This window comes from Amborella trichopoda, chromosome 11 (genome assembly GCF_054954075.1).
Source record: "Amborella trichopoda isolate Santa Cruz 75 chromosome 11, AtrichopodaSantaCruz75HAP2 v2.0, whole genome shotgun sequence".
NCBI classification, from domain to species: domain Eukaryota; kingdom Viridiplantae; phylum Streptophyta; class Magnoliopsida; order Amborellales; family Amborellaceae; genus Amborella; species Amborella trichopoda.
The window spans coordinates 45,885,094-45,909,373 of NC_142346.1; the positions used below are offsets into that span (position 1 = coordinate 45,885,094).

Below are 24,280 nucleotides of genomic sequence, written 5' to 3' on the forward strand. Positions count from 1 at the left end.
CTCTCTTGGCCTAAACGGTCAATTGACTGGGTGTCCTGAGCGTCTCTAACCTCAATTCTCGGACCAACTTTATTTAATGGATTAATTTATTAAGTTTTTTAAGATAGAAGAACTAGTAGTAACTGTTAGATCTCTAAAACAGGGTTGGCTCTGATACCATTTTTACCGCAAGATCTACCCTAAGTAGTTACTATTATTTATCTTAAATATGAAAAGATTACAAAGTTATAAGTTATTAATTGTTGTAGAATAGTAACATAATATAGGAACACAAATAGGATAATTAAAACAGGAAGTAAAGATATGTCAAATATGATCCACGAAGTATGAGTATAGTCACAGATTTTGAATGTAAAAACAAATTTAAATTGCATAGCTTACTGATTACAGATACAGAGACTTGCAAACTTTTTCCACTCAGAAGGATAGTAAGAAGGTAAGGAAGATAGATTACAATCACACATTCTAAAATAAAGAAGTCATATGGAAGTTACTGACTTTGTCGATGTACAGGTGACTGAATGCAATAACTAACCTACTGTCTACAGAAAGAGTGAAGAAGAATGAAGAAGGAGAGAGAAAGAGAAGAAGAGAAAATATGAGAATATGAGAGCTTGAGAATTTCTGCTGCTGCTATGTTGCGTCCTTGATGCAGTCTGCCTTCTTCAACTAATCGAGTGGGTATTTATAGAGGAATGACCCAGGAAAACTTGTGGCTATGGATGATAACGTAACGACGAAGGAACCTGGGGATAAGGTGAAGGGAAGCTTGTAGCTGAGGTTCGTTAGCGTAGCGACGAAGGAACCTGGGGATAAGGTTGTCGTATGAAGAGGGATACGTGGCAGGTGCAGGGAGTAGCCAGACGTTGAGGACGGTGATTGACGTGATGTGATGGCGGTACGTGTGAGCAACGAAGAAGGAGAAGAGGCCACGTCGGTAGAAGCGTGACTATGATTTGACTCCAAATTAGTCACATCGATCAAATGGGGTAAAAGAGCATCTTTACTATTTGGAGGTGTCTTGTCATTTATAAAGAAGGAATATTTACTTATTGAAATGTCTTGTCACTTTATGAAGAAGGGAATCTTTACTATTGAGATGTCTTGTCACTTATGAAGAAGGGAATCTTTCTTGTCGAGGCATCTTGCTTTATGATGGTGAGGTCATATCAGCGAATAGTGGAGATATCTATCTGGATCATCTCGGGCCGGACTGTCGGGCCGTGTTAAGCATCGGGTCTTTGGCTGACTTCGTCAAATAAGGGATTGCCTGATTGGACAGTTTCTTCTGATGTTGTTGGTGCAGTAGTATCGGGAGCAAATATATGAAGAAGATTTTGCTCTATTTCTTCTAAGGTAGCATTAGGATGTGCTTGCTTCATTTTCTTCAGATAGGCCGAAAATGTGGGTAAACTGACTGTATTATATGCTGGTGGATTGAAGACACTGGTTTGAGGAGGTATTCGTTTAAAGGGTAAGGAGGTAGGATTAGTACTGAAAATATCCCACCATTTGATTTTAAGGGTTTTGCCAAGTTTGGGAATATACTCATAATTATTGGTATTATTTTTAGAAATAGAGTAATCCCATTTTAGGATCCAAGGTATTTGGTGGATAGCCATGAAGTAGAGATGGAAATCATCTTGGTCAGTACAAGTATTATATTGTGCAAATTTTGTCTGTAAGGCTTGGAAACCATCGGGTAAAATTTGGGTCTGAGATCCCCATAATAAGAACCAATGGCGGAGCCAACTTGGGAATCTTTCAAGAATAGGGAGTTTGAATTGTAAATACCAGGAATGAGTATTATTTGGATTTTGGTAGGAGAATACCTTGTGCCATGCGTCAATGTATTCAAAATATTTATAATATTTATATTGGAATTCTGGATTCAATAATTTTTTCCCTTGAAGAGGATTGCATCCCCAATCATTATAAGAAAGTAACTTTTTGATTTGAAATTTGGAATAAGCATATACTTTAGTTGTACCTTGATAAAAATGAACAATTGAAACCGAGCCGGTTTCCATAAGAATAGCTTCATACCATTCACGGGTTTTGACTCTGTATGATGGATTCAAATGGTTTACAAGATAAAAGTGAGCTATTTTATTTGGGTCAAGTTGTGCATGAGTATCGGAAATGGGTATATCTGATAAGAAGGCTGTGTCTATATAGACTAATTTGGCAGAGGTTGAGGTTTGTTTATTTGGGTATGTTGCCGGGGAAAACGCCGAACTTGGGGTTTGTATTGGACTTTGCGGAGGAGTTTGTAGCAAGTATTCAGGTACATTTGAAGATCTGAGAGGTGACATAGGTGTCAGACTTAGAGAGGAATGGATGGGCATAAGGGGCCCATACCTGTTGCTTGGTACTAAGTCTATCGGTTGTTTTCCTTTGTTGGTATTTGAAGACTGAGGATTATTCATATTGGTATTTTTATTAGTAAGAAAGAGTTGCAAACCGTAGGATATATATATATATATATGGGATGATGCTACCGTTAGCCCAATGGCTAACAGAAAGAAATGAGCCCAACGGCCCAAATTGAATCTAGGCTGATCTGATGATCACCGATGCCCGATAGTATTTTAATTTTCACTTTTTTTCTATAAATCCAAAACACTTGAAATTTTAGGTGTGTGTTCATAAAAAATAAGTGAATCTTTGAAAAATATCAAAAAAATATTTTACATGAAAAAATTTGATCAAATGCCCTCGTAAAGATTTGAGAGTATTTTGATCAATTTATTTTTTGCAGATTATTTATTTTTTATTTTTTTATTAGGTACTGCTTGATGAGAAGAACACACGCCTAAATTTCAAGTAATTTGGATTTATAGGAAAAAAATTAAAATTCAAACACGAAATGAGGTCATGACCGTCAGATCGGCCTAGATTCAATCTCGACCGTTGGGCTTATATCTTCTTGTGGGCTAACAGGAAGATTTCCATATATATGAGAGTGGATTCTGTCAGCCCACGGGCTGACTTCTACAATGTCAGCCAATGGTCCAGATTCAATCTGGGCTAATCTGACAGTTACAATATCATTTCGTATTTAAATTTTCATTTTTTTTTCTACAAATGCAAATCACTTGAAATTTTAGGGGTTCATTCTTTTCATCAAGATGCACCTAATAAAAATATATAAAAAAAATAATTCAAAATCAAAATACCCCCGAAATGTTTCGGGGGTATTTTGGTTAATTTATATTTTGTGAATTATTATTTTTATATTTTTATTAGGTTCTTCTATTTTTGAAGAATAGACGCTCCAAGTTTCAAGTGATTTGAATTTATAAATAAAAATAAAAATTTAAACATGAAATGAGATTGTGACCGTCAGATCGGCCCAGATTCAATCTGTGCCATTGGAGACACTGTAGATATCAGCCGATGACAAGATATTTTCTATACATATAGAGCAATGATTTCATACCACCGTTGTATGGTAATATGATGCAACAACCTTAAAAAACCATCTTATGGTCATTTGTTTGATCCAAATTTTGAAATATATATTCTTTTTATTCTAATGAACAATTACAAAAAAGAAAAATTTGAAAACACAACCTATAAAGTATTTGTTTAGCCCAATTAGCATAGGCCATTCATTTTTGTGAGATGCTTAAATCTAGGTCTTAGAAAGTATTTTTCATTTCCAATTGTTTTGGATGGCTTTATTATCATTAGATGAACAATGTTAAAAGGAAAAAAAAATGAGTTTGAGTTTATAAAGACTAAGATCTTGAAATTCACAAAATGAATGGTTTATATTCGTTTTTGGAGAGGACTCATTTCGACTGCATCTAGGGTTCAAATTGAATTTTTTTTTTTTTTGGAATTGCTATGATACCACTGTTACATTAGATCATTGCTTATATATATATATATATATATATATATATATATATATATATATATATATATATATATATATATATATGAGCAATGATTTCATGCAACCGTTGTATAGTAATATGATGCAACAACCTTAAAAAACCATCTTATGGCCATTTGTTTGATCCAAATTTTGACATATACACTCTTTTCATTCTAATGAACAATCACAAACGAAGAAAAAATTAAAAATACAACCTAGAAAATATTTTTTTAGCCCAATTAACATAGGTCGTTCATTTTTATGAGATGCTTAGATCTAGGCTTTAGAAGGATTTTTCATTTTCAATTTTTTTGGATGGCTTTATTATCATTAGATGAATAATGTTAAAAAAGAAAAAAATAATTTTGAGTTTATAAAGCTAAGATCTTGAAATTCACAAAAGGAATGGTCTAGATTCATTTTTGGAGATGACTCATTTTGACCATATCTAGGGTTCAAATTTAACTTTTTTTTCTTTTTGGGATTGACTATTGAGATAAAGAGTGTGTGCGTAAAATTTGAGGTCATACAAATGCTACAAACATGGTTTTTTAAAAGTGTCATTGCATTATACTATGATATAACCGTTGTATTGGGTCATTGCTCTCTCTCTCTCTCTCTTTATATATATATATATGAATTCAACGGTTTAGATTGAATCTAGGTCGATCTGATGGTCACGATCTTATTTCGTGTTTGAATTTTAATTTTTTTTTACGACTCCAAATAACTTGAAATTTCAAGTGTCAATTCTTCTCATCAAGGTGCAACTAATAAAAATATTTTAAAAATAATTCTCAAAAAATAAATTGATCAAAATACCCCCAAAATATTTTAGGGGTATTTTGATCAATTTATTTATTGCAAATTATTATTTTTGATATTTTTCATTAGATTCTCCTATTTTTTAAAAATACACGCATACAATTTTAAATTATTTGGATTCGTAGAAAAAATTAAAATTAAAATACGAAATGAGGTCGTGATCGTCAGATCGACCCAACTTCAATCTAAGCCATTGAGCTCATATGAACATATATATGAGCTAGTATGCTCACAAGTAAAAATAAGTCTAACGGCCTAGATTGAATTTGGGTCGATATGATGATTACGGATGCCCAATAATGTTTGAATTTTAATTTTTTTCTACAAATCCAAATCACTTGAAATTTTAGGCGTATGTTCATAAAAAATAACTAAATCTTCGAAAAATATAAAAAAAATATTTTACATGAAAAAAATTAACCAAAATACCCTCATAAAGTTTCAGAGGTATTTTAGTCAATTTATTTTATGGGGATTATTTTTTTTTATATTTTTATTAGGTACCCTTGATGAGAACTTTACTATTAAACATAGGCAAATTTGAGATTTTCACAAAATTACAATGATATTTTGAAAGTTAATATTCTAAAACTTTATTTATAAAATAATTTTGTACGTTAGTTAAAATTTAAATTTATTTATAAAGTGATTTTGTACTTTAGTTAAATTTTAAATTTTACCTATTAAAAAGATAACAAAAATATCTTTTATCTAATAGTAATATTTACAAATTTATCTCAAAAAAATAATTTTTTAAAAAAATTGACAAGAAAATTAATAAACCAAGACAACTTTCTCTCCCTTCAACCATTGTAATTTGAAGGGTTGTGAAGTTCGGAGTTGGATAAAAGCGTGGGAATTTAGGCTGGGAAGAAAGAAATTGTAATGAGTTTAGCCTGAAAAACCGCCAGGCCGGTTTTGGGTTTGGATGATAACACGCTGTCAATTTCTGGTCGATGTTTGAGAACCCAAGGTGATTAATGGCTGGGTTTGTAAGCGGAGAGGTCATTTAGAAAGGGGAAGGAAGGCAAGTCATTTTAGAGAGAAATGGAGAAGGCTATGGGGTTGTAGATCAGTGGTGGCACCGTGGTCTCTCTCTTTCTCTCTCTTCTCCCTGTCTTCATTGTTAGAGGGAGAGAGGGCATGTTTTAGCGCGAGTATTGTGATCACAAGCCATTTATGGCTTTTCTTTTTTTTCTTTAACATTTATTTTATAGGCTATCTATAATATTTTTTTTGTTTTTTGATAAAATTTTACCAATTTATATCTATGCCTCCAAATATTTGATTCATGTTTCTCCGCTTGTCTTCGTGAAAATTTCCTTGTATGTTGATTGAGACAATGATACCAGTGACGACTTTAGGTCCTTGACTCCTTCATACTCTTTTATCACTCTACCTCTCCTCCCCTACCTTTATCTTTCTCCCTCCTCACCTTCTTTAACACCTTTCTACATTTCCTCTGAGGTTCCATGGCTGTCTTGCTGATCAAACCAGCCAAATTAAGTGCAGGTTAACAGTGGCGTATTTGGGGCTGTAAGTACTTGGACCAAGTTCACTCCCTGCACTCTTCCCCCTCTCTGTAATGCTTTTGGAAATAAGACCATACTAGATAGAGGTGGTAGTGCACACACATGCACAAACGGAGAGAGAGAGACAAACGGAGAGAGAGAGTTTATGGAAATGGAAAGACATGGAGGTCATGGGTAAAAGAGACGGAGAAAGAGAGAGCTGAGAAATGTTTTTAAGAGAGAACGAAGGAAGAGAAGCGTGCTTGATAGAGGGAGTTCCTCGGTGGTGGCAAGCCACATCAGAGCAAGGCAGTCAAACTGGAAAAGAGACAAGAGAGAGAGATCGGGATGGGAATTTTACGCAAGAGGAGTGAGGTTGGGGAAATATTGGAATGAGGCAGAGGAAGAAAGGAGAAAGGACTTGTGAGGAATAAATTAACTTCCAAAAGATAATCTTTGAGAGATAAAATTGAAAGAAAGTTGTGCACCGGGGGTGGTGGTGTGGAGGGGGGTCTTTGATGGATTATTTTGATTTTGTAGTGCCGCATGAAATGAAAGACAGAGGGGGTCTTCTTCTAACTGCTGAATTTCAAGTGTGTTTCCATGATAGTTTCCCTTGATAATATATATGCCATACCATATTTATTGTAGTTACTGTCTTGTCCAATCAATTAGAAATCCACAATAAGATACCTATTTTCAGTGCAGGAAAAAGAGATTCCTATTCCAAATATTGGTTAAAAAAAAGTGTAGATTCATTATATGGGATCACTCTCTTGTTTGTCAATTTCTGTTTGTCAGTTTATGACAAATGAAATATTTATTATAACTTATATCAATATCTTTCCATGAATCTTGAATCTATGTTATCCGCTTATACTCAGGTGTTTCTCGTTTGCGACGCGCTGTACTAGAACCCGGGTACAATTAGAAATGAGCAAGGATTAGCTAGGGTGTTATCTGCTTATACACTTTTCTATCTTGTTTGAATTTTGTTTCTATTAGGGTGTTCCCCAGAAACGACACTTCGTAGTGTCGCCGGGCTGCAGTGAAAAATAGGCAATGGATTTCTAGGGCATTCTATAGAAATGATATAGGGACTTATAGTTTTACTGAGGGTATGACCCTTGATAGAATAGAATGGTGCACTAAGATTCATGTAACTAACCCCAAATAGTTGGGAAAAGGCGTTGATGATGATGATGATGATGATAATGATTGATAAAAAAATTACTGTAAATTTGGGAAAATAATTTTCGAAAATTTAAAAAGAAAAAGCATGAAAAACGATATAAATAGGCATTTTAGTGAGTATGATGGCTTGATTAAGGCATAAATAAGAGTAGATATATATTTGTTGAAATAAAGTGTTATGAATTTCGGTCGGTAATATCTATTCTTCTAAGGACAATGTGGGATGATGCATTAGATGTATTGAATACCAACCCTAGTAAAAAAACCAAAACATGAAGTGATTAGGGACAATGGGCACCACTTTAAGGAATCAAGAATGTTTTATCTCATTGGAGATGTTAAATGTGGGGAAAAAGATATTTGTTAGTGTTCCGTCTCGTGATAGGAGTCCTACTGGGCCTATCTCAACCTTCCATCTGATGTAAACATATATTGTGCCACTGTGTTAGGAAGTGGTTGGAGTCAATATATAATGGTGGTGGTCATTATACCGGATATGAAATGGGAAAATAAATAGTAGTTAGTTTTGTCTAATATAACTGTATAATATGTAGTATTAAGAAATAATAAATATAATTGCTGTATAAGAGATAGCATACATGTAACTAGTTTCAATAGGTGATAAGATGAGGGAAAGAAGACTTAGGTGGGCTGGCCATATGCGATGTAGACCTAATACCATACCAGTTAGAAAGTGTGATTTGGTTCAAGTGGAAGGCTCTAATAGGATAAAAGGACATAGATAGAAATAGTAAGAATATATGGTGACCTTTGCTCTTACTGAGGGTATGGCCGTTGATTGGAAAAGAATGGAAGAATAGTAGTCATGTAGCCAATCCCAAATAATTGGGATAATGCTTGGATGATGACATGTGGGATTTATGGTAGACACAACTACACGCTGATTTACCATGAGTCATTGTGTAATTTTTTCATTTTTCAGTATGACTTATTCGATTACCTAAATAAAAACTGATGCAATATGACTTATTTGATTTGCGAAAGAAAAACTGATGCAAAATTATTTGCATGGTGTTTGGTAGATTATTTAGTTTATAAATAATTTTGCGGAGTGCTAGATGTGTTATTTTGATATGCATCATGCTTTGCTTTATTTGCTTATTTCTAAAGGAACTTTCTAATTAGGTCATTTTTTGCAGGATTATTTGATCCTAATGCCACATTAGATACGGGGAAGGAGATAGCGAGATGCATGGCATTGGCTAAGGATGGGATCCATGCGGTGCTCGTAGTTCTCTCTGTAGCAAATCGGTTTACTGAACAAGAAGCTGGTGTCATAAAGAGGTTGCAATCTTTATTTGGAGAGAAAATAGCAAGATACATGATCCTAGTTTTCACTAACGGAGATGCACTTGCCAATGATGATGAGACATTGGAGGATTACGTAGATCATTCTCCTGATTGTCTAAAGGTTGGCTGCTTAACATTGTAGTAGCTAAAATTGCATTAGCATACATGCAAATGTACACATATAAAAAAAAGATGCACATGTCAGTTTCTTTGATGTTTTAATTATGAAATTGTTCGGTTTGATAGGGAGTTTTGAGGCAAGAAAAAATGCTCATGTGGGTTGTTTCACTATGTAGATAATTGTACATTCCCCCCTCAAGTTGTTGCTTAGATCGCTACCATCCTTAGTATCCCTGAAATGGTGCACATCTTGTTCATTGATCTTCAGATTTTGCCTAGGGCATTTAAATTTCTTTAGATGTTATTTTCTTCTTATTGAAGTGGAAATCTACCTCATTGTGTTTGTTTCTTCCATGGGATACACGATTGGGAGCATTATCTATGGTTGCTTTGTTATCATCGAACATATCCATTTTAGGGTGCACCTTACAGTGATCTTTGTTATTAAGTTGTTCGACCATATTCATTTGCATGAACCATGTGCCATAACCCTACAATATTCCTATTAACAAAATGTATTCCCCAGTACTAGTTTGACAATGGGAGGTAGCTCAATTTGTATCAGAAATGGATGTATGTATGAAAATGATGCTCTCACAGGAGATGACTTTAGATGGCTTAAGATCCTAATAACACCATGCAAACAAGGCTATTTGGGTACATGCATGAATTGGCTGAAAACTTTCACAACATATTCAAGATCTGGTCTTGTGATGGTTAAATTGATGTGCTTCTCCACCATTCTCTGATTTATGCATTGATACTGAAAGCTTCAACAGCTGACCTTGATCCTGCTGAAGGCAGTAATCCTACTCAACAGGAGTATACATTGGTCTTGATTCTAATTTTCTAATATTCTTCAGCAAGTTCATAGTGCTTTTCATTTGAGAAAATGAGACACCTCTTTTTAAATGAGACCCTCTAGGTCAAGAAACTACCTCAATATTCACAGGTTCTTAACATCAAACATTGTGTTTTAAGGTTTCTTGAGTTCTAGGATATTAAACCGATGATCATTGACGTGGAACATATGGTTAGTGCTATCTTCTTTCCTTTATCAATAAATAGTAGTTTGCATGGCTTCTATACGAAAAACTTGCCAAGTTTTTCATTTTGAAAAACTTACCCACTCGATGAGTTGAGTTGACTCAACGAGTTTCTCCACCTAGGAAATGAGTATTTATTCACCAAATTGACTTCTTGCAGTAGCTTGAGGCATTCACCCAAACCTCTTCCTCAACTTCTCTGATGTCCTCTCTTGCAGCAACCAGGTCTTTAGTTCTAGAAATAAGGGCAGCATGACTTGCAGCAGCTGGGAAGGTTGCATTGGATCACATTTACATTCTTCATGTTGGAGAAGACTCTTCATACAAATGAGAGGGTAATGAGTCTCCCTACCTGAGATTGGATCTCTTAAATAGGTTTTCAAGGTTAAGGCCACACAAGAAGTTCAAATTTCTGATTTTATTATGCCTGTAGGGGTAGGTTGATAGGGGCTCAATTCCTCCCATTTCCTATTAGCGCCCCAGTACATTCAATAAAAAGACTGAGTGCCCTGCTTATGATGAGCAATTTGGTGGTGAAAAGCTCATAAGTCATTGTAATGTTATTTCTTTGTTATTAATGCTGCGTTACGTTATTCTGAATCTCTTTTTACACTTTTTTGGGAACAAAAAACCTTTATATCTCATATTACGTGGGATTAACTTGCTAGGACAAACAACTATTCCTTCCCACTCATCATGCTTTTGACTGGGAGTCTGTGGATCAATGATAAAAATATGAAATCTACGGAAAACCTTGTGAGCCATTTAAATGTCACTCATTCTCACGTAGTCCTATAGATGCTATAAATGGATATGATTGCTTCTGGAACAAATATACATGGATATGATTGCTTAATGTACTCAACATTCATTGGACACTCATTACTCTTGCTTTAAGATAAAAATTTTCGGGGCAAGAGTGTTTTGTACTCATTAGGAGCGATAGAATAGATATTTTTATAAGAAACTAGTGGTATTCTATTAGTAGTTAAAAAACAATTAATGTTCCATGTGGCTGATGTCATGTCACAATTCACACCTAATGTGAATGATGTCATTCTCCACTATAATTAATAAATGATTTTCTTTCTATCAAAGAATTTACATTACCCTTAATTAATTACCTACAATAGCCCTAGACAAAAAAGTTACTACATGTGGGTAAGGGTATCAAGTGTCCAAAAATGTTGAGTACATTTTAGGAATGACAACACTATGAAATGAATGCATCAAAAGATTAAATAACTTGTAGAAATATGTTCCTTAATGTGTTTCGGTGATCTGTCTACCAAAACAAGAAAAGAAAAGGGTACTCTTTCCCTAAAATATCGAACCACCAATGCTGCTCTTTTTGAGAGGCACCAATGCTGTCATTGACTATGTGTTATGTTGCTAGTGTCTTTTGATAAATATCTTTTCTCAAATATGTTGTATTTTGTGATGGAAATGTGCTATCTATAGAATTCCCCAAATTTTCTATGTCAAAAATTGGCACTCGCTTTATTTTTAGGGAAAAAGATGTATATCCCCCTCGCTAAAATTATTATCCCAAATAACTCCCTAATCCCATAAAATGCCCATGAAATCCCCCAACTTAAACAAAAAAGGGGCGTTTAACACCCTCCTTACCTTTTTTATTGTCCAAATTATAGAATTGACCTTTCTTCTTTTTTCGAATAACCTCATCATAAAAATCGAGTTTCTGATGCTTCTTTTAACTTACTTGTGAGGTTTTTGAGACGAGAGACAGTGATAAATATTCGGGGAAGGTTTCTAAGAGAGGGAGGAAGAGGTCCACAGTTGAGGATTAAAGAGAAAGGTCCACAGGTGAGGATTAAAGAGAGAGAGAGAGCTTTTCATTTAGATAATATGGTGACTAAGAAAAAAGTAGTAAATTCTTTAATTTGGACAATGAAAAAGGTAAAGAAAGGGTTAAACATCTTTTTTTGTTTTAAAACTTGGGGGGTTCCATGGGATATTCATAGGACCGGGGGGTTATTTGGGATTATAATTTAGAGAGGGGGTTTTATCTCTTTGGACTAGTATTTATTAGTGGTAGTTTCACCACCTTGGAACTGAGGGAGCCTGCGGGGAGTTCCTGGGAGGGCAGCTCCCTCAGCACTTAGGAGCTTACTCATACTCATACTTTAGATAACCCTGCTATTTGTTTACCCCTTCTTCAAATTTCTCTCCTGGAGATTAAGTTTATCTTTTCAGATAATAAATCCCTTTAAATAAACATTTTTAAAAGAGGTTCACCGGACTGATAGTGGATCATGGTTATTTCTGATTGATTTTATTTGGAATTTCAGGTTCCTGAATACTTCTTTTTTTTCTGGTTTTTTTAAGCTGTTTTGGGTTTTGGCATCTCACACATATTAATCTGGAGCTATGGTTGATCTCCATTTTTCTGAGAATGGATGTAGATGCGCCACTCGTGTATGGTATGCCATACACAGGAAATGCGGTATACATTCCTGTATCTGAATATTGGAAACCTTATGTATTCCTTTGAAACTAAGATTCCTCATCCATTTCTTTGTCTAGTAAAACTAGTTCATTCCTCTAGTTTATGTGTACGTTTGTAATGCACACATGTAGACATGCACATCTAGGGGCCATGTTGATACCTAGTGGCTATGCTGCGTCTACTGGCAAAGAGGTCAACTAGAGTCCACACCCTGAGTTCTAGACATTCTCTTTTGTTTCTCAATTTACTTTCTCTGTGTGTCGTTGCCTTTTGCAAATTATTTAGGTTTTGTTTTGAATTGAATATTTATGCTAGGTGTCACAATTTGCTTCTGCACTGTATAAAGCTTGGCATGATTAAACAATAGAAAGTGCCTGCATTGAGATCTCTAATTCCTGCAATGGGCCCATTGCAGGAGCTTTTGGAGTTCTGCAATCACAGGATGGTTCTTTTTGATAATATAACTAAGGATGAAGGTAAAAGAGTTGAGCAGGTTCAATTGTTGTTAGACTTAGTTGATGTCATCACAGCAGAGAATGGTGGACGACCTTGTTCGGATGAGATTTTCGACGAACTCAAGGTGGTAAAACTTTCTCAACTTTGTTATGCTAAGAATAGAACAGAGGGATGAGAAGAATAGAACAGAGGGATGAGGAGGGGGATATGGAAGAGAGGTGGGACCTAGAGATTGGATGAGAAGAAGAGAAAAATAGGGGATATCCTTTTTTCCTATATTCCTCTATCTCCCTCTCCTATTTTTCTCCCACGCCTCTTTCATTGGGCTATTCCCTACTTTTCCTCATGCCTCTCTCTTACATTTTGGGGACTCTCTCCCTCTCCCTTCCTCACCCATGCATATCAGCCATCACACATGCGTGTTGCTATGTATGCAATGTACACAAACCAGACATGGTGCTCTGCCTCCTCAAATCTTTTAATGTTATACCCCTATTCCTCTCTCTCTCAAACACACACATACACAGGCACACACGCATGGGCGTGCATGCACACATGACTCTTCCTGTTACTTCTTTCACGCCTCCCATTCTTCCTTTGAGGACCTTCTTTCTCTCTCATGCTAATTAAATGCACTCATGACGCTCTAACTTTGCCTCACTTGGGGCTGTTACGGGACACTTTAAGCTTTTACTTGTAGCACACCTTGTTTACTGATTTGTTAGCCGATTGGTTCTAAACTTGCTTTCTCAGAAGAAAGAGTTTGAATCAGTAGAAGGGCATTCTGTTCATGATACTTCAGCATTTACTGAACAACTGGATAAATCACATGCCGGGCAGCTTCAGCTGAGAACTGAGATGGTATTTTTTCTGTTGTTGTCCTCTTTCACCTTCTGCTTGTTTATGTGGATTTCTTTATCATATATGCACGATCAAGATCATCAGCAACCTGCAAAAATGAGGTTTAGAATGAAGAGATCAATATCGTTTTCGTAACATCAGAGAGAGCCAATTTCATACTGATGCAAAGTTGATTGCTTCCTCATTTCTTGCATGTGGCCCAGGTGGAGAAGAAAACCACTGAAAATCTTGAAAGGCAGCTTGCCTCGGAGCAAAATGCAGGGATGGAAGCTGAGAAGCACGCCCAAGCTGAGCAAATGAGATTGAAGAGGACCAAATGAGATTGAAGGATGAAGAGGCCTTTGAAGGCTGTTAGGCTTTTGACTGAAGTGCGCCGAAATAGAGCTGAAAGTGGAGGCCCAGATGATGATGATGATGATGATTATTATGAAATGATATTCTAGTCTTGCTTGTTTACTTCCCTACTTCTACTTTCTAAATAGAAATAGTGCATCATGTAATGCATTTTCGGACTATCAATTTTTGAAGTGTTAAATTTTATAATTAGAGAAGAAAATCAATTTTCAGTTCATCACAAAGATGGGTGTGGTTTCTATAAGGGTGCAACTTTAAACAATTCAATTAAGGCGAACCTCCAAATTTTAACATAACATGTAATTTTGATGTAAAAAATTCTTAGGATTATCTAAAAATCTATTATCATATCTAATTATAAAATTTTAAACTCCAAAAACAGTTTAAATCAAGTAAATCTATAAACATATAGAAATCTTGAAAATGGACAGTCTAGATAATGTGTTGCGAGATGCACTATTTCTAAGATTCATAATAAATTTTTTTTTTTTCATATTCATGCATCTCAATGTCGAGATTTTCTATTAAAATATTTTTCAACATTAACACAACATTCTATGGTGGAGTTTTTAGGTGCATTTGTAATGCTATATTTTAAGGTTGCAACCATATGCAAACTTTTTCCGACAAAGATTTCAGTATTTAAACTTCTCTTGACACTATTTGAAGGTGCACATTATTTTGATTGCTTAGAGCGTCGGTCTTATACAAACTACACCCAATATTAAATGATCTAAATACATTTGTAACTTGTATGGGTGTTTTTGTTATTTGTAATCAGAAGGTCTTATACAAACTACACCCAATATTAAATGATCTAAATACATTTGTAACTTGTATGGGTGTTTTTGTTATTTTCTAATCAGAAGTATTTTTTGGATGTGCGACATCCGAAAATGATTTCGGTTGTTGGACATCTAAAAAAGTGATATTTTCGGATGTTCAATATTTCAGATGTTGGACATCCGAAATAATTTTCGGGTGTCGCACATCCAAAAACTTGATATTTTCGGATGTTGAACATCGGAAAATATCACTTTTTTGAATGTTCAACATCGGAAATCATTTTCAGATGTTGCACATCCAAAAAATTGATATTTTTGGATGTTGAACATCCTAAATGTATATGAATATAGAGCCTTGGCTCTAAAAAAATTAAATTAGAGCTTACCTTAAAAATAACACTAGAAGAGGTCGTTTTGATGTCCATATATCCTCAAATTGATCATCTAGACATCAAGATGCATGGACATGAGAAAAAAATGGATTTCATGTTTTGGAAATAGTGCATCTTATAACGCATTTTTGGACTGTCATTTTTCAAAATTTTCAAGTTGTCATAGATTTGCTCGATCTACACTATTTTTCAAGCCTTAAATTTTATAAATAAAGATGAAAATATATTTTAAGGCTATCAGAATGATTTCCAATATTGAAATCACCTTTCTCGACACTATTTGAAGGCGCGTTTTACTTTGATTGTTTAGAGCTTCGGTTCTATACAAATTGCACCCATATCGTAAATCAAGATTTGTTTTGCTAAGAGAAATATTCCTATGGGATTCTTTTAAAAGACTTAAATAAAAGTAGAAAGTCGTTTGCCGATCTTGAGACGAAGGCAAACCGTGCCAAGAAAGATTTAAACGAAAGTAGAATGACTTAACCAAATTCTACTTAACAATATTCATTCAACAAATTGGGTGGATCAAAATGACCAATACATTACAACGGTTATAATGACCAAGTGTTCTAATACATTACAAAGGTCAAACCCTCATTACACTGATCCCTTTCTCTTAGACTGTTACTGTTTCTTTTGTGTAGTATATCTTATGCGATCCTAAACTGCAAGTTTTGTGGATGGAGCTAGGTCTTTTGCTGCCCGACTACTTTCACCACTACATCATGTCCAGCCACGTCAGGTACACCTTCGTCATTATATTCACGTTGTAAATTTTCCATCCTGGCTTCTATGTCATCCATATCCACAGGCACAAACTTAGGCAACGTTTCAAATGCGTTGTTAACGCAATTATAAACTTCAGGATACCACTTTTGTTTAAGTGTAAGTGCCTCTGTTAACATGATTGTAGATACCTGAACTGCACTAACCTGTAAAAACAAGATAAGTAATTAATATATTTAAATAATTTCATGGAACTAATAGCTAAGTACAAGACTATAAAATTTGTAGATCAATATAAACATACCAACTGGTCCTCATAACCTCGAGGGCTCATTATATACCATGGTTCATGAGCAAGAACCACATCTTCTTTTTCCTTATTATGAGGTTGCAATATGTCTTTGGGTAGGTTAGCGACATTATGCATTATAGGATGAAACACTAGGTTGTACCAGGCATTGTACTCCTCTGAGGGCAACCCATTGTTGGTATCTTCTTCAATATCAGGCATCATGCGATCATGGCGAGTCAACCAGTGTTGGATTTTGTTTGCATTCACAGTTCGTCAATCTGGTTGTCCACCTTATCTGCTAGACCTCTTAGATTTATAGGAATGCCATGTTTAGCTCCAAATTGCCGGTGTACATGATTTGGCATGTATGGCTCATCAATATCATCAAATATGAGTGTCGTATGCACATTGCAGATTAATATGCCTCCTGCCTGTCATCTGAAATGACCTCATCAGGCTTGAAATAGCGATTCCATATCTTATATGATATGCAATCAGTCAATAAAAATAATAATAAATACTTAAATATATTTGAAAGTAATCAATATCAAATTATACACTAACCTCATTAGGTTTGAGGTTATCAAATTCTTGTCCGATGGAAAGCATTAGGTTATGTGGATTGCCATGATAATTCTTCGGTGGCTCCCATCTTTTGGCCCTAGGCATATTTGGAGAGATACTATGCGGTATGGGCCTCATATGCATAATATGCTCATACGACCAGTACTGCAATAAATTAAGATATGATAAGTATTAAATATTTTAGGAAAGCAGTCTACACTATTGCGTTAAAAAAAGTTACCTGCATGAGAGTGGTTGAACCACTAAAATGTCTTCGCTGGAAAGTACAAGCTTTTCCAAGAGAGCGATAGAGGAATACAAAGGCTGCAGCATAGAGGAATGCAAAGGCTGCAGCACCCCAAGCATATCTGTTAGCTCCCTCAATATCTTCAAAAATTGCAAGGACCTTTTTGGCACTGTTGAAACTGATGCATCAGCGAATATGGTGATGCTGATAAGGAAGAGCAGATATGTTCGAGTATATCTATAAACTTGAACATCGATTGCATCAGGTGGTAATTCTCTAAAATTCCTCTTCAACCATGTATGCCTTCGGACTGACAGGTTGCCATCAGGGACTATACCCAAATTGCCTTCTATCTATTCTAGCAAGTTACTGATAGGACGACATATAACTGGCTCGCCATCTACAACCAGTCCGAATATCTCATATATATCAAATAGCATCGGTGTCATCTCATCAATATGAATGTTGTAATGGAATGTATTGGTCTCAGAACGTCACCTCTTTACATTAGCTGAGACCAAAGGATGATCAATTCGGCCTGGCTGAATAATAGATAGTGCACCCATCACAGACGTGTTTACTAATTAAACTTGCTCTTATATTAGATGCCATTCATTTATTTGATAAGTCTTCTTATCAATTCTAATTTTTTGTTTCTCCTGAAATACAACAAATAGACAACATATTAGTCCATTACATATACGTATACTTCTCATAGGATGTTTGAACCTGACTACAATTTATTGAAAAATAACAAATTAATATAATGGGTAGATGAATATATGCATATACATGTCCTTCCCATATAAAATATGATGCATGTTCCGGATGAAGTTGCAGCAAACTAGGGTTCAGAGGACCTCTTAGATATCCTCCATCAGGATGTACACGATTCATATTCACTGAAATCTCATATGGTCACCATGTTAATCATAAGGTTACATATACAAAACTTAACTGGATAACAATAAAACAATAATGATATGCTATTAATAAACGGAAAAATAGATTGTTTCTTGAAATTGAATTAAAGTCTCTAGCTGGCCTAGGCCAACTTGGGAAAGTCTCTAGTTGGCCCAGTGGTTTTCTAATTACTGGTAGTTAAAGATTTGCTCTGTCAAAACTTCATTATATCCAACCACCCAAAAACAAAGAAGACTAGATAAAGGTAGATAAATCCATTGATGAAAGAAGAAAAGTGCTAAAATGAGATTGCTATGTTAGTCCAACTCAGGATCATATACTTGAAAATTGAAATCAATAAGTGAACATGGTGGCCAAAAAAAGAATTGATTCTTTGAGTCAAACAGGTAACTAAAAAGAATTCAAAGAGTTCTTAAAATTTTTTATGAAGAATTATGTAGAAAACAACTATAATGGGAATCCAACCCAGCTCATCACCTAAGTATGCCATAATGGCACTACATTAGAAAGGAACATTGTCATTGTCAAATCAACACAAAAAATTATACACAACGAAAAAAACAAAAAAAAAAACATTATCCAAGTTTTCAATTTATAAAACTTGCCCACTTGATCAATTTTTTTACTCAAAATGAATTTTGTTCGCTGCTTGAAACCATCTCTATTAGCTGAATAAACCATCCCGACCCAGTTTACCATCTTTAATCACCCAAATCCACAAAATAAAGAGAGAAGCATAGACATCCATAGTTTAATCCAATTCAAGCTCTTCAAGCTAAAACCACTAAACAACTTTCATAATTACCTAAAGCGCAAAAGCAGTCTCCTATCCAGTTCATCACCTATTATAAAGAAAAACTATCCCATGCACCATCCAATATCACCCAAAAACCAAGTGAAAAAAGCAAAGGAGACCCCATTCTTAAATCTATTTTAATATATGTACTTGAAGAACTAGTACATAGACCCCATAATTAACCAGATATGCACAATCCTCATCCACTTCTTTTATCAGTCGCAAATACAAAACCACATGAAACACTACATTGAGTCCAATTCAATGGACCTTAGCTAAACAATAACCAAACCCTAGATGGATAAACAAATAAAAACACAGTAGTCCCCTTCCAAGTAACCATCCTCGTCCAAAAACCGAAGAATTCAACTTTTATGAGTAACTAAATCATTTCACTAGAATTCAACATTGATAAGCAACTAATCATTTCACTGTAAAGACAAGAATCCAACTTTCATGAGCAACTAAATCATCCCCTCAAAAACAAAGAATTCATATTAGCTCAGTAACCAAACCATTAAAAAACTAAGCAGTTCAATAAAAAACTGAAGAATTTGATTTATAGATAGCCTAATGACTCCATTAACAAAAAAAAAATTCAATTTCAAGAAACAATCAAATTATTGTTTTCATAACAGAGAACAATGCTACTTATAATACAAGCAACAGATTAAAGTCAATAATATGGTCACCTATCTATTGATAAACAGGAGCAACAAAGACGTCAAGGACAGCATGAGGTCTTATTTGGTTCAAAACCACAATATGAAAGAAACACATCCAATAAGCATAGATCCAATTATTCTGTGCTATTAAGAGTATAAACTCCCAAATTAAAAAAAATTATTCCAAGTTCTCAAAACCCACAAATTTTAAAAATCTAATTCAATCACAATAGAGACACAAATTAATTCAATCTATACTAAATTCAGAAGAAATTACTACTATGCTTGAGTATAGATCCTAACAAAAAATCAAGTGGCAATCTAAATATAAAAAATCGACCCACATACCTTCACTCTGTGAAATGGCTTCAAAATCCAAGAAATGTTGTATGTCAAAGATGTACACTGTTGAAAATCAAAATTTATGAACTATCTACTATTATTTACCAATGAGAGATCAAATAGGCGCACAAAAGCACTCACACAGCAAGAACACTGAACCAGTGACTAAAAACGCAGAAAATAGGGAAGACGAAGGTTAAGTTTACTGTCGCGCTGCTTTCGGATGTTCAACATCCGAAAATACCATAAATTCGGATGTTGAACATCCGAAAATACCAAATTAAATGTTTTAACTTGCCATTTTCGGATGTTGAACATCCGAAAAACCCGCAAATTCGGATGTTCAACGTCCGAAAAAGGGTAAAGTCTTTTTTTAAAAATAACATTATAGAAGATAAAAATCGGATACAACTGAAATAACGAAAACTATTAGGTATATTCGTAATAACATAAAGTATAACAGATTCTTACGTAATTTTTTCAAAAAATAATATATGTAATAATTTTTAATAATTTTTTTAAATTTTTTTAAAGCCGAATCCTAATTTAGCCGATTCCTGATCTGAAACTCCAATTCGCCGATTTGGATTGTTCTGTTGGGGTGAAGGATCCGGGAACCCTTTTTTAAACCAATCGCCTCCCCTACTCAAAATCACCGGTCAATTAGTATCCTTCTAAAAGTAAATCACCAAATTTTCCACATTGGAAATCACTGCAATTCCTTTCAAAATCACCGGATTTCCCATCTGAGCTAATTGACCTAAAAAGTCACCAAATTATACATCTTGAAATTCATTCAATCCCGTATGGACATGAACCATTTTTTCACATCCCTTCTTTACTTCTCCCATGAGCAGTTTAATGCACTCTTTTCTCTCAAAACCTTCAAAATCGTATTTAGTGGGCCATCTTCTGTCCCTATTGCAGGTTCCATTAACTCTCAACCAACTCCATCAAATCCATTCTCAGATAATCATAAACCAGCTCTCCAAAACCCACCATTTGATTGCCAATTTCTTGACTTCATGTTTGAATCTTCACCATTTGCACTACGTTTCTCTTGTTTACAACCAGAACCCAACTCTTTCTCTATCTAACTTCATGATTAGAGCTTCTATACAATGTGGGTCTCTAGGGAATGCCGTGTTTTTCTTTAGAAGGATGCTCAGTAGCGAAATGTGTCCGGATAATAACACATTTTTGATGGTTCTTAGAGCATGCGCTGCATCTAATGGAATTGTTGTGGGGCAGAGCATTCATAATACGATTTTGAAGATGGGTTTTGATTATGATGGACATTTGCAAACTACCATTTTAGACATGTATGCAAAAAACAGAGATTTAGGTTCTGCTCACAAAGTGTTTGAGAGAATGCGAGAGAGAGATGTGGTGGCTTGTAATGCGATGATCATGGCGTATAGCCGACATGGCCATGTCGAACTAGCACTCGAGATTTTCAAGGGAATGAATAAAAAAAACAATGTATCATGGAATGCCATGATCGATTGTTACTGTAAATCTGGCAATTTGGAGGCTGCTCGCCAGATTTTTGACAGGAATCCGGCGAGAGACATGGTTTCATGGAACACCATGATCACCGGATATTGCAAATCTGGTATCCTTGCATGGGCGAAAGAGTTGTTCGATGCCATGGATTCAAGGAATTCGATAACTTGGAACACTATGATATCTGGTTATGTCCACACTGGGGACTTTACTGATGCGTTCTCATTGTTTCACCAGATGCAAGTTGAGAGAGTGAGAGTTAATGAGGTCACATTGGTTAGCTTGTTATCAGCTTGTGCTCATTTGGGTGCTTTGGACATGGGAAAATGGATCCATGCCTATATGAGACACAAGAGGTTCAAGATTGATGTGGTATTAGGTACAGCTCTTGTAGACATGTATTTGAAGTGTGGGAGCTTAGATATTGCTTTACAAATCTTCAAAGAATTGCCCCACAAGAATATTTTCAGTTGGAATTCAATTATATCAGGGTTGGCAATGCATGGATATGGCTTAGAGGCCATAGATGCTTTCAATAGAATGAGAGAGTGCAATATTAAGCCTGATGGGGTCACCTTTGTGGGGCTCCTATCTGGGTGTAGCCACTCCGGTTTGGTCGATGAGGGGAAGGGGCTTTTCTCTCTCATGAGAGATGAGTATGGGATAGAGCCTAAGGTCGAGCACTATGGGTGCATGGTTGACCTTTTGGCTCGAGCAGGGCTCTTGAAAGAAGCCATTGTGCTCATTGAGACAATGCCTGTCGAGCCCAACCCAGTTGTGCTAGGGAGCATACTTCATGCTTGCGAGGTCCACAAAGACATCGAACTAAGTGAGAGAATGATCAAGAGACTCTTAGAATTGGACCCTCGAGATGGGGGAAACTATGTCTTCCTGTCAAATGTGTATGCTTGTAGGAAGAATTGGGATGATGTTGATGCTATTAGGAAGGAAATGAGAGACAGAGGAGTCAGGAAAACTCCGGGTTGTAGCTTGATCGAGGTGAGCAATGCTGTTCACGAATTCACAGTCGGAGACTCGTCGCACCCACAATTTGCGCAAATAAGCGCGTTTTTGGATGAAATAAATTGGGGTGTGAGAGAGATTGGCTACGAAGCGAAAACCGAGCCAGTTTTACATGACATTGAAGAGGAGGAGAAGGAGAGTGCAGTCAGGTATCACAGTGAGAAGCTGGCCATTGCATTTGGCCTAATGAGCACAGAGCCTGGAAGTGTTATAAGGGTGGTGAAGAACCTCAGAATATGTAGTGATTGCCATGTTTTCATTAAGTTCTTATCCAAGAAGTATAAGAGAGAAATTATTGTGAGGGATAAAAGTAGGTTTCACCATTTTAGATATGGGGCTTGCTCTTGCAAGGATTATTGGTAAACAAAAGATAATAACAATAAAAGACATTTACTTGTGCACAATATAAGAATTTGATCAGATGTCATAGCTTGGCTGAGAATTATGATGGCTGACCTCATGAAAGATCCTTGTTTCAAACCTTATCCTTTGAATCAATTAGCTAGAGGACAATCAATCAGTCACATGAAAGAAAAGAATATAATTATGAAAAAAATGAAAAGAGAGAGAAAGTATTGAATCATCTACTAAACCTTATCCCAACTATTTGGGATCGACAAAAGAATTAAACATGAATAAAGTGAAAAAAGAGAAATATACTTAAACTCTTCATAGCTCGTGGTCCAGTTTTAAACACTTTGCCTGTATAAGGGACGTTGAAGGTTTTATCCTTGAGTGAATTCTCCCTTTTAGTTTCTATGTTTTCTCTTCATTCAGTCAATTTATTTATTTATTATTTTTTCTCCTCTTGGCTGACCTTTTCTATTTACTGCATAAATATTTTGTGGTAACTACCACAAATCATTTGACTTCTTATATGTGAAATTCGTACTTATTTTCCAGTATTCATTTATATAGAATTCTCAAATGATTTCCTGCTACCGCCGGAGCGTACTGTCCACTTACTCCCTCTGGCAAAGCCTGTTAAGAGTATTTTGAGATTACGTAATCAACCTCGACCAAAGAAAATGAAGAAAAATTCAAATCTCATACTCAATCTTGAAAAATAACGTCTCAAAGACTAAACATCCAATTTTTGGAGGGCAAGATCTCTACGTTAGAGAACTCAAATATTGTTTTTTCTTTTAAAAAAAAAAAATTTATCATTTCGTTACTCTTAAGTGGATTTCAAATTTTCGGATCCAATAAATTCGTCCAAGGACATTTTTCACCCGTGGCGGAAAGTGGATTGCGTTTTCCTGAGAGTATACACGATTACTTCATTATTATTATTTTTTTGTGAAACTCGATGTACTAAGAAAATTACAGGCACTTGCTAAAATTACCATGATAGTTATATGAGTGAATAGCTAAGAATTCACCTGATTCAGATCCGAAACTCGAAATTTGGATCCTATCAAGATCTGGGTATGGATCTAAGATTTGGATCCAAAATTCGGATCTGAATCCAAATCTAGGTCCGAATAGTAATTTGGGTCAGATTTGGGTTAGGTTGATATGATTCGGATCTTACCTAGATTTTTAAAATAATATATATTATTTTATATATAACTATTGTTAAAATGTATTCGTTTATTTATATATATAATATAATTATTTTAACTTATATAATTATATTTTAACTTTATAATATACAAAATTGGAACTAATTTAGATCCGGTTTATAGTTTTGGATCTAGATTTGAATCCAATCGGATCGGAATTCAAATACAATGTATACTTTTTAAATCCGGATCCGGATCCTGATCTAGTGGATCCAAACCCGATCCAAAAAAATTCTCAGCCCCATTAATGATTAGAAAATTTGAGTAAGAGGTTGGGACTCGTAAGAGATCGGGACTTCCTAGGGTCCCAACACTGGGTCCCTCCTTATCTGAATTGAGTGAATCCTAGATAAACCAAGAAAAGAAATAATTTTCAAAAAATTTAAAAATACAGGAGACTCGGGCGATCCTATGAT

At 35.2% G+C, this 24,280-nt stretch overlaps 2 protein-coding genes and 1 pseudogene across 12 annotated transcripts in view; 2 read left to right on the plus strand and 1 right to left on the minus strand.

Moving 5' to 3' along the window:
* The window catches only part of LOC18448464 (immune-associated nucleotide-binding protein 9), a 39,768-nt gene extending 25,510 nt beyond the window's left edge, over positions 1-14,258 (plus strand). The window contains exons 1-5 of one of the 9 annotated variants that reach the window (XM_088850996.1): positions 5,540-6,815; positions 8,577-8,848; positions 12,779-12,943; positions 13,573-13,680; positions 13,884-14,258. In XM_088850996.1, coding sequence (XP_088707122.1) covers positions 8,630-8,848; positions 12,779-12,943; positions 13,573-13,680; positions 13,884-14,000 — 609 coding nt within the window. In that variant the 5' untranslated portion in view covers positions 5,540-6,815; positions 8,577-8,629 and the 3' untranslated portion in view covers positions 14,001-14,258. Of the gene's footprint in view, positions 1-5,539; positions 6,816-8,576; positions 8,849-12,778; positions 12,944-13,572; positions 13,681-13,883 lie in introns of those variants that run through there. The other 8 variants (XM_088850995.1, XM_088850994.1, XM_088850997.1 and 5 more) reach the window with 8 other exon arrangements.
* A 1,439-nt stretch (positions 14,259-15,697) lies between these two features.
* LOC110006406 (uncharacterized) lies at positions 15,698-21,992 on the minus strand. 2 transcript variants are annotated; one of them, XM_088851000.1, is made up of 5 exons: positions 17,542-21,992; positions 17,038-17,443; positions 16,797-16,961; positions 16,245-16,670; positions 15,698-16,146 (listed from the first exon to the last, which is right to left on the minus strand). In XM_088851000.1, exons 4-5 carry the CDS (start codon positions 16,452-16,454, stop codon positions 15,901-15,903), a joined length of 456 nt encoding a protein of 151 aa, XP_088707126.1. In that variant the 5' UTR covers positions 16,455-16,670; positions 16,797-16,961; positions 17,038-17,443; positions 17,542-21,992; the 3' UTR covers positions 15,698-15,900. The 2 variants fall into 2 exon arrangements, with proteins under 2 accessions (XP_088707126.1, XP_088707127.1); XM_088851001.1 differs by having other exon boundaries at positions 16,245-16,663; positions 17,542-20,290.
* Positions 20,620-22,703, plus strand: LOC105421746 (putative pentatricopeptide repeat-containing protein At5g40405 pseudogene; annotated as a pseudogene). Its single transcript, XR_016043688.1, has one exon. The product of XR_016043688.1 is annotated as a putative pentatricopeptide repeat-containing protein At5g40405 pseudogene (transcript).
* The last annotated feature ends 1,577 nt before the right edge of the window (positions 22,704-24,280 follow it).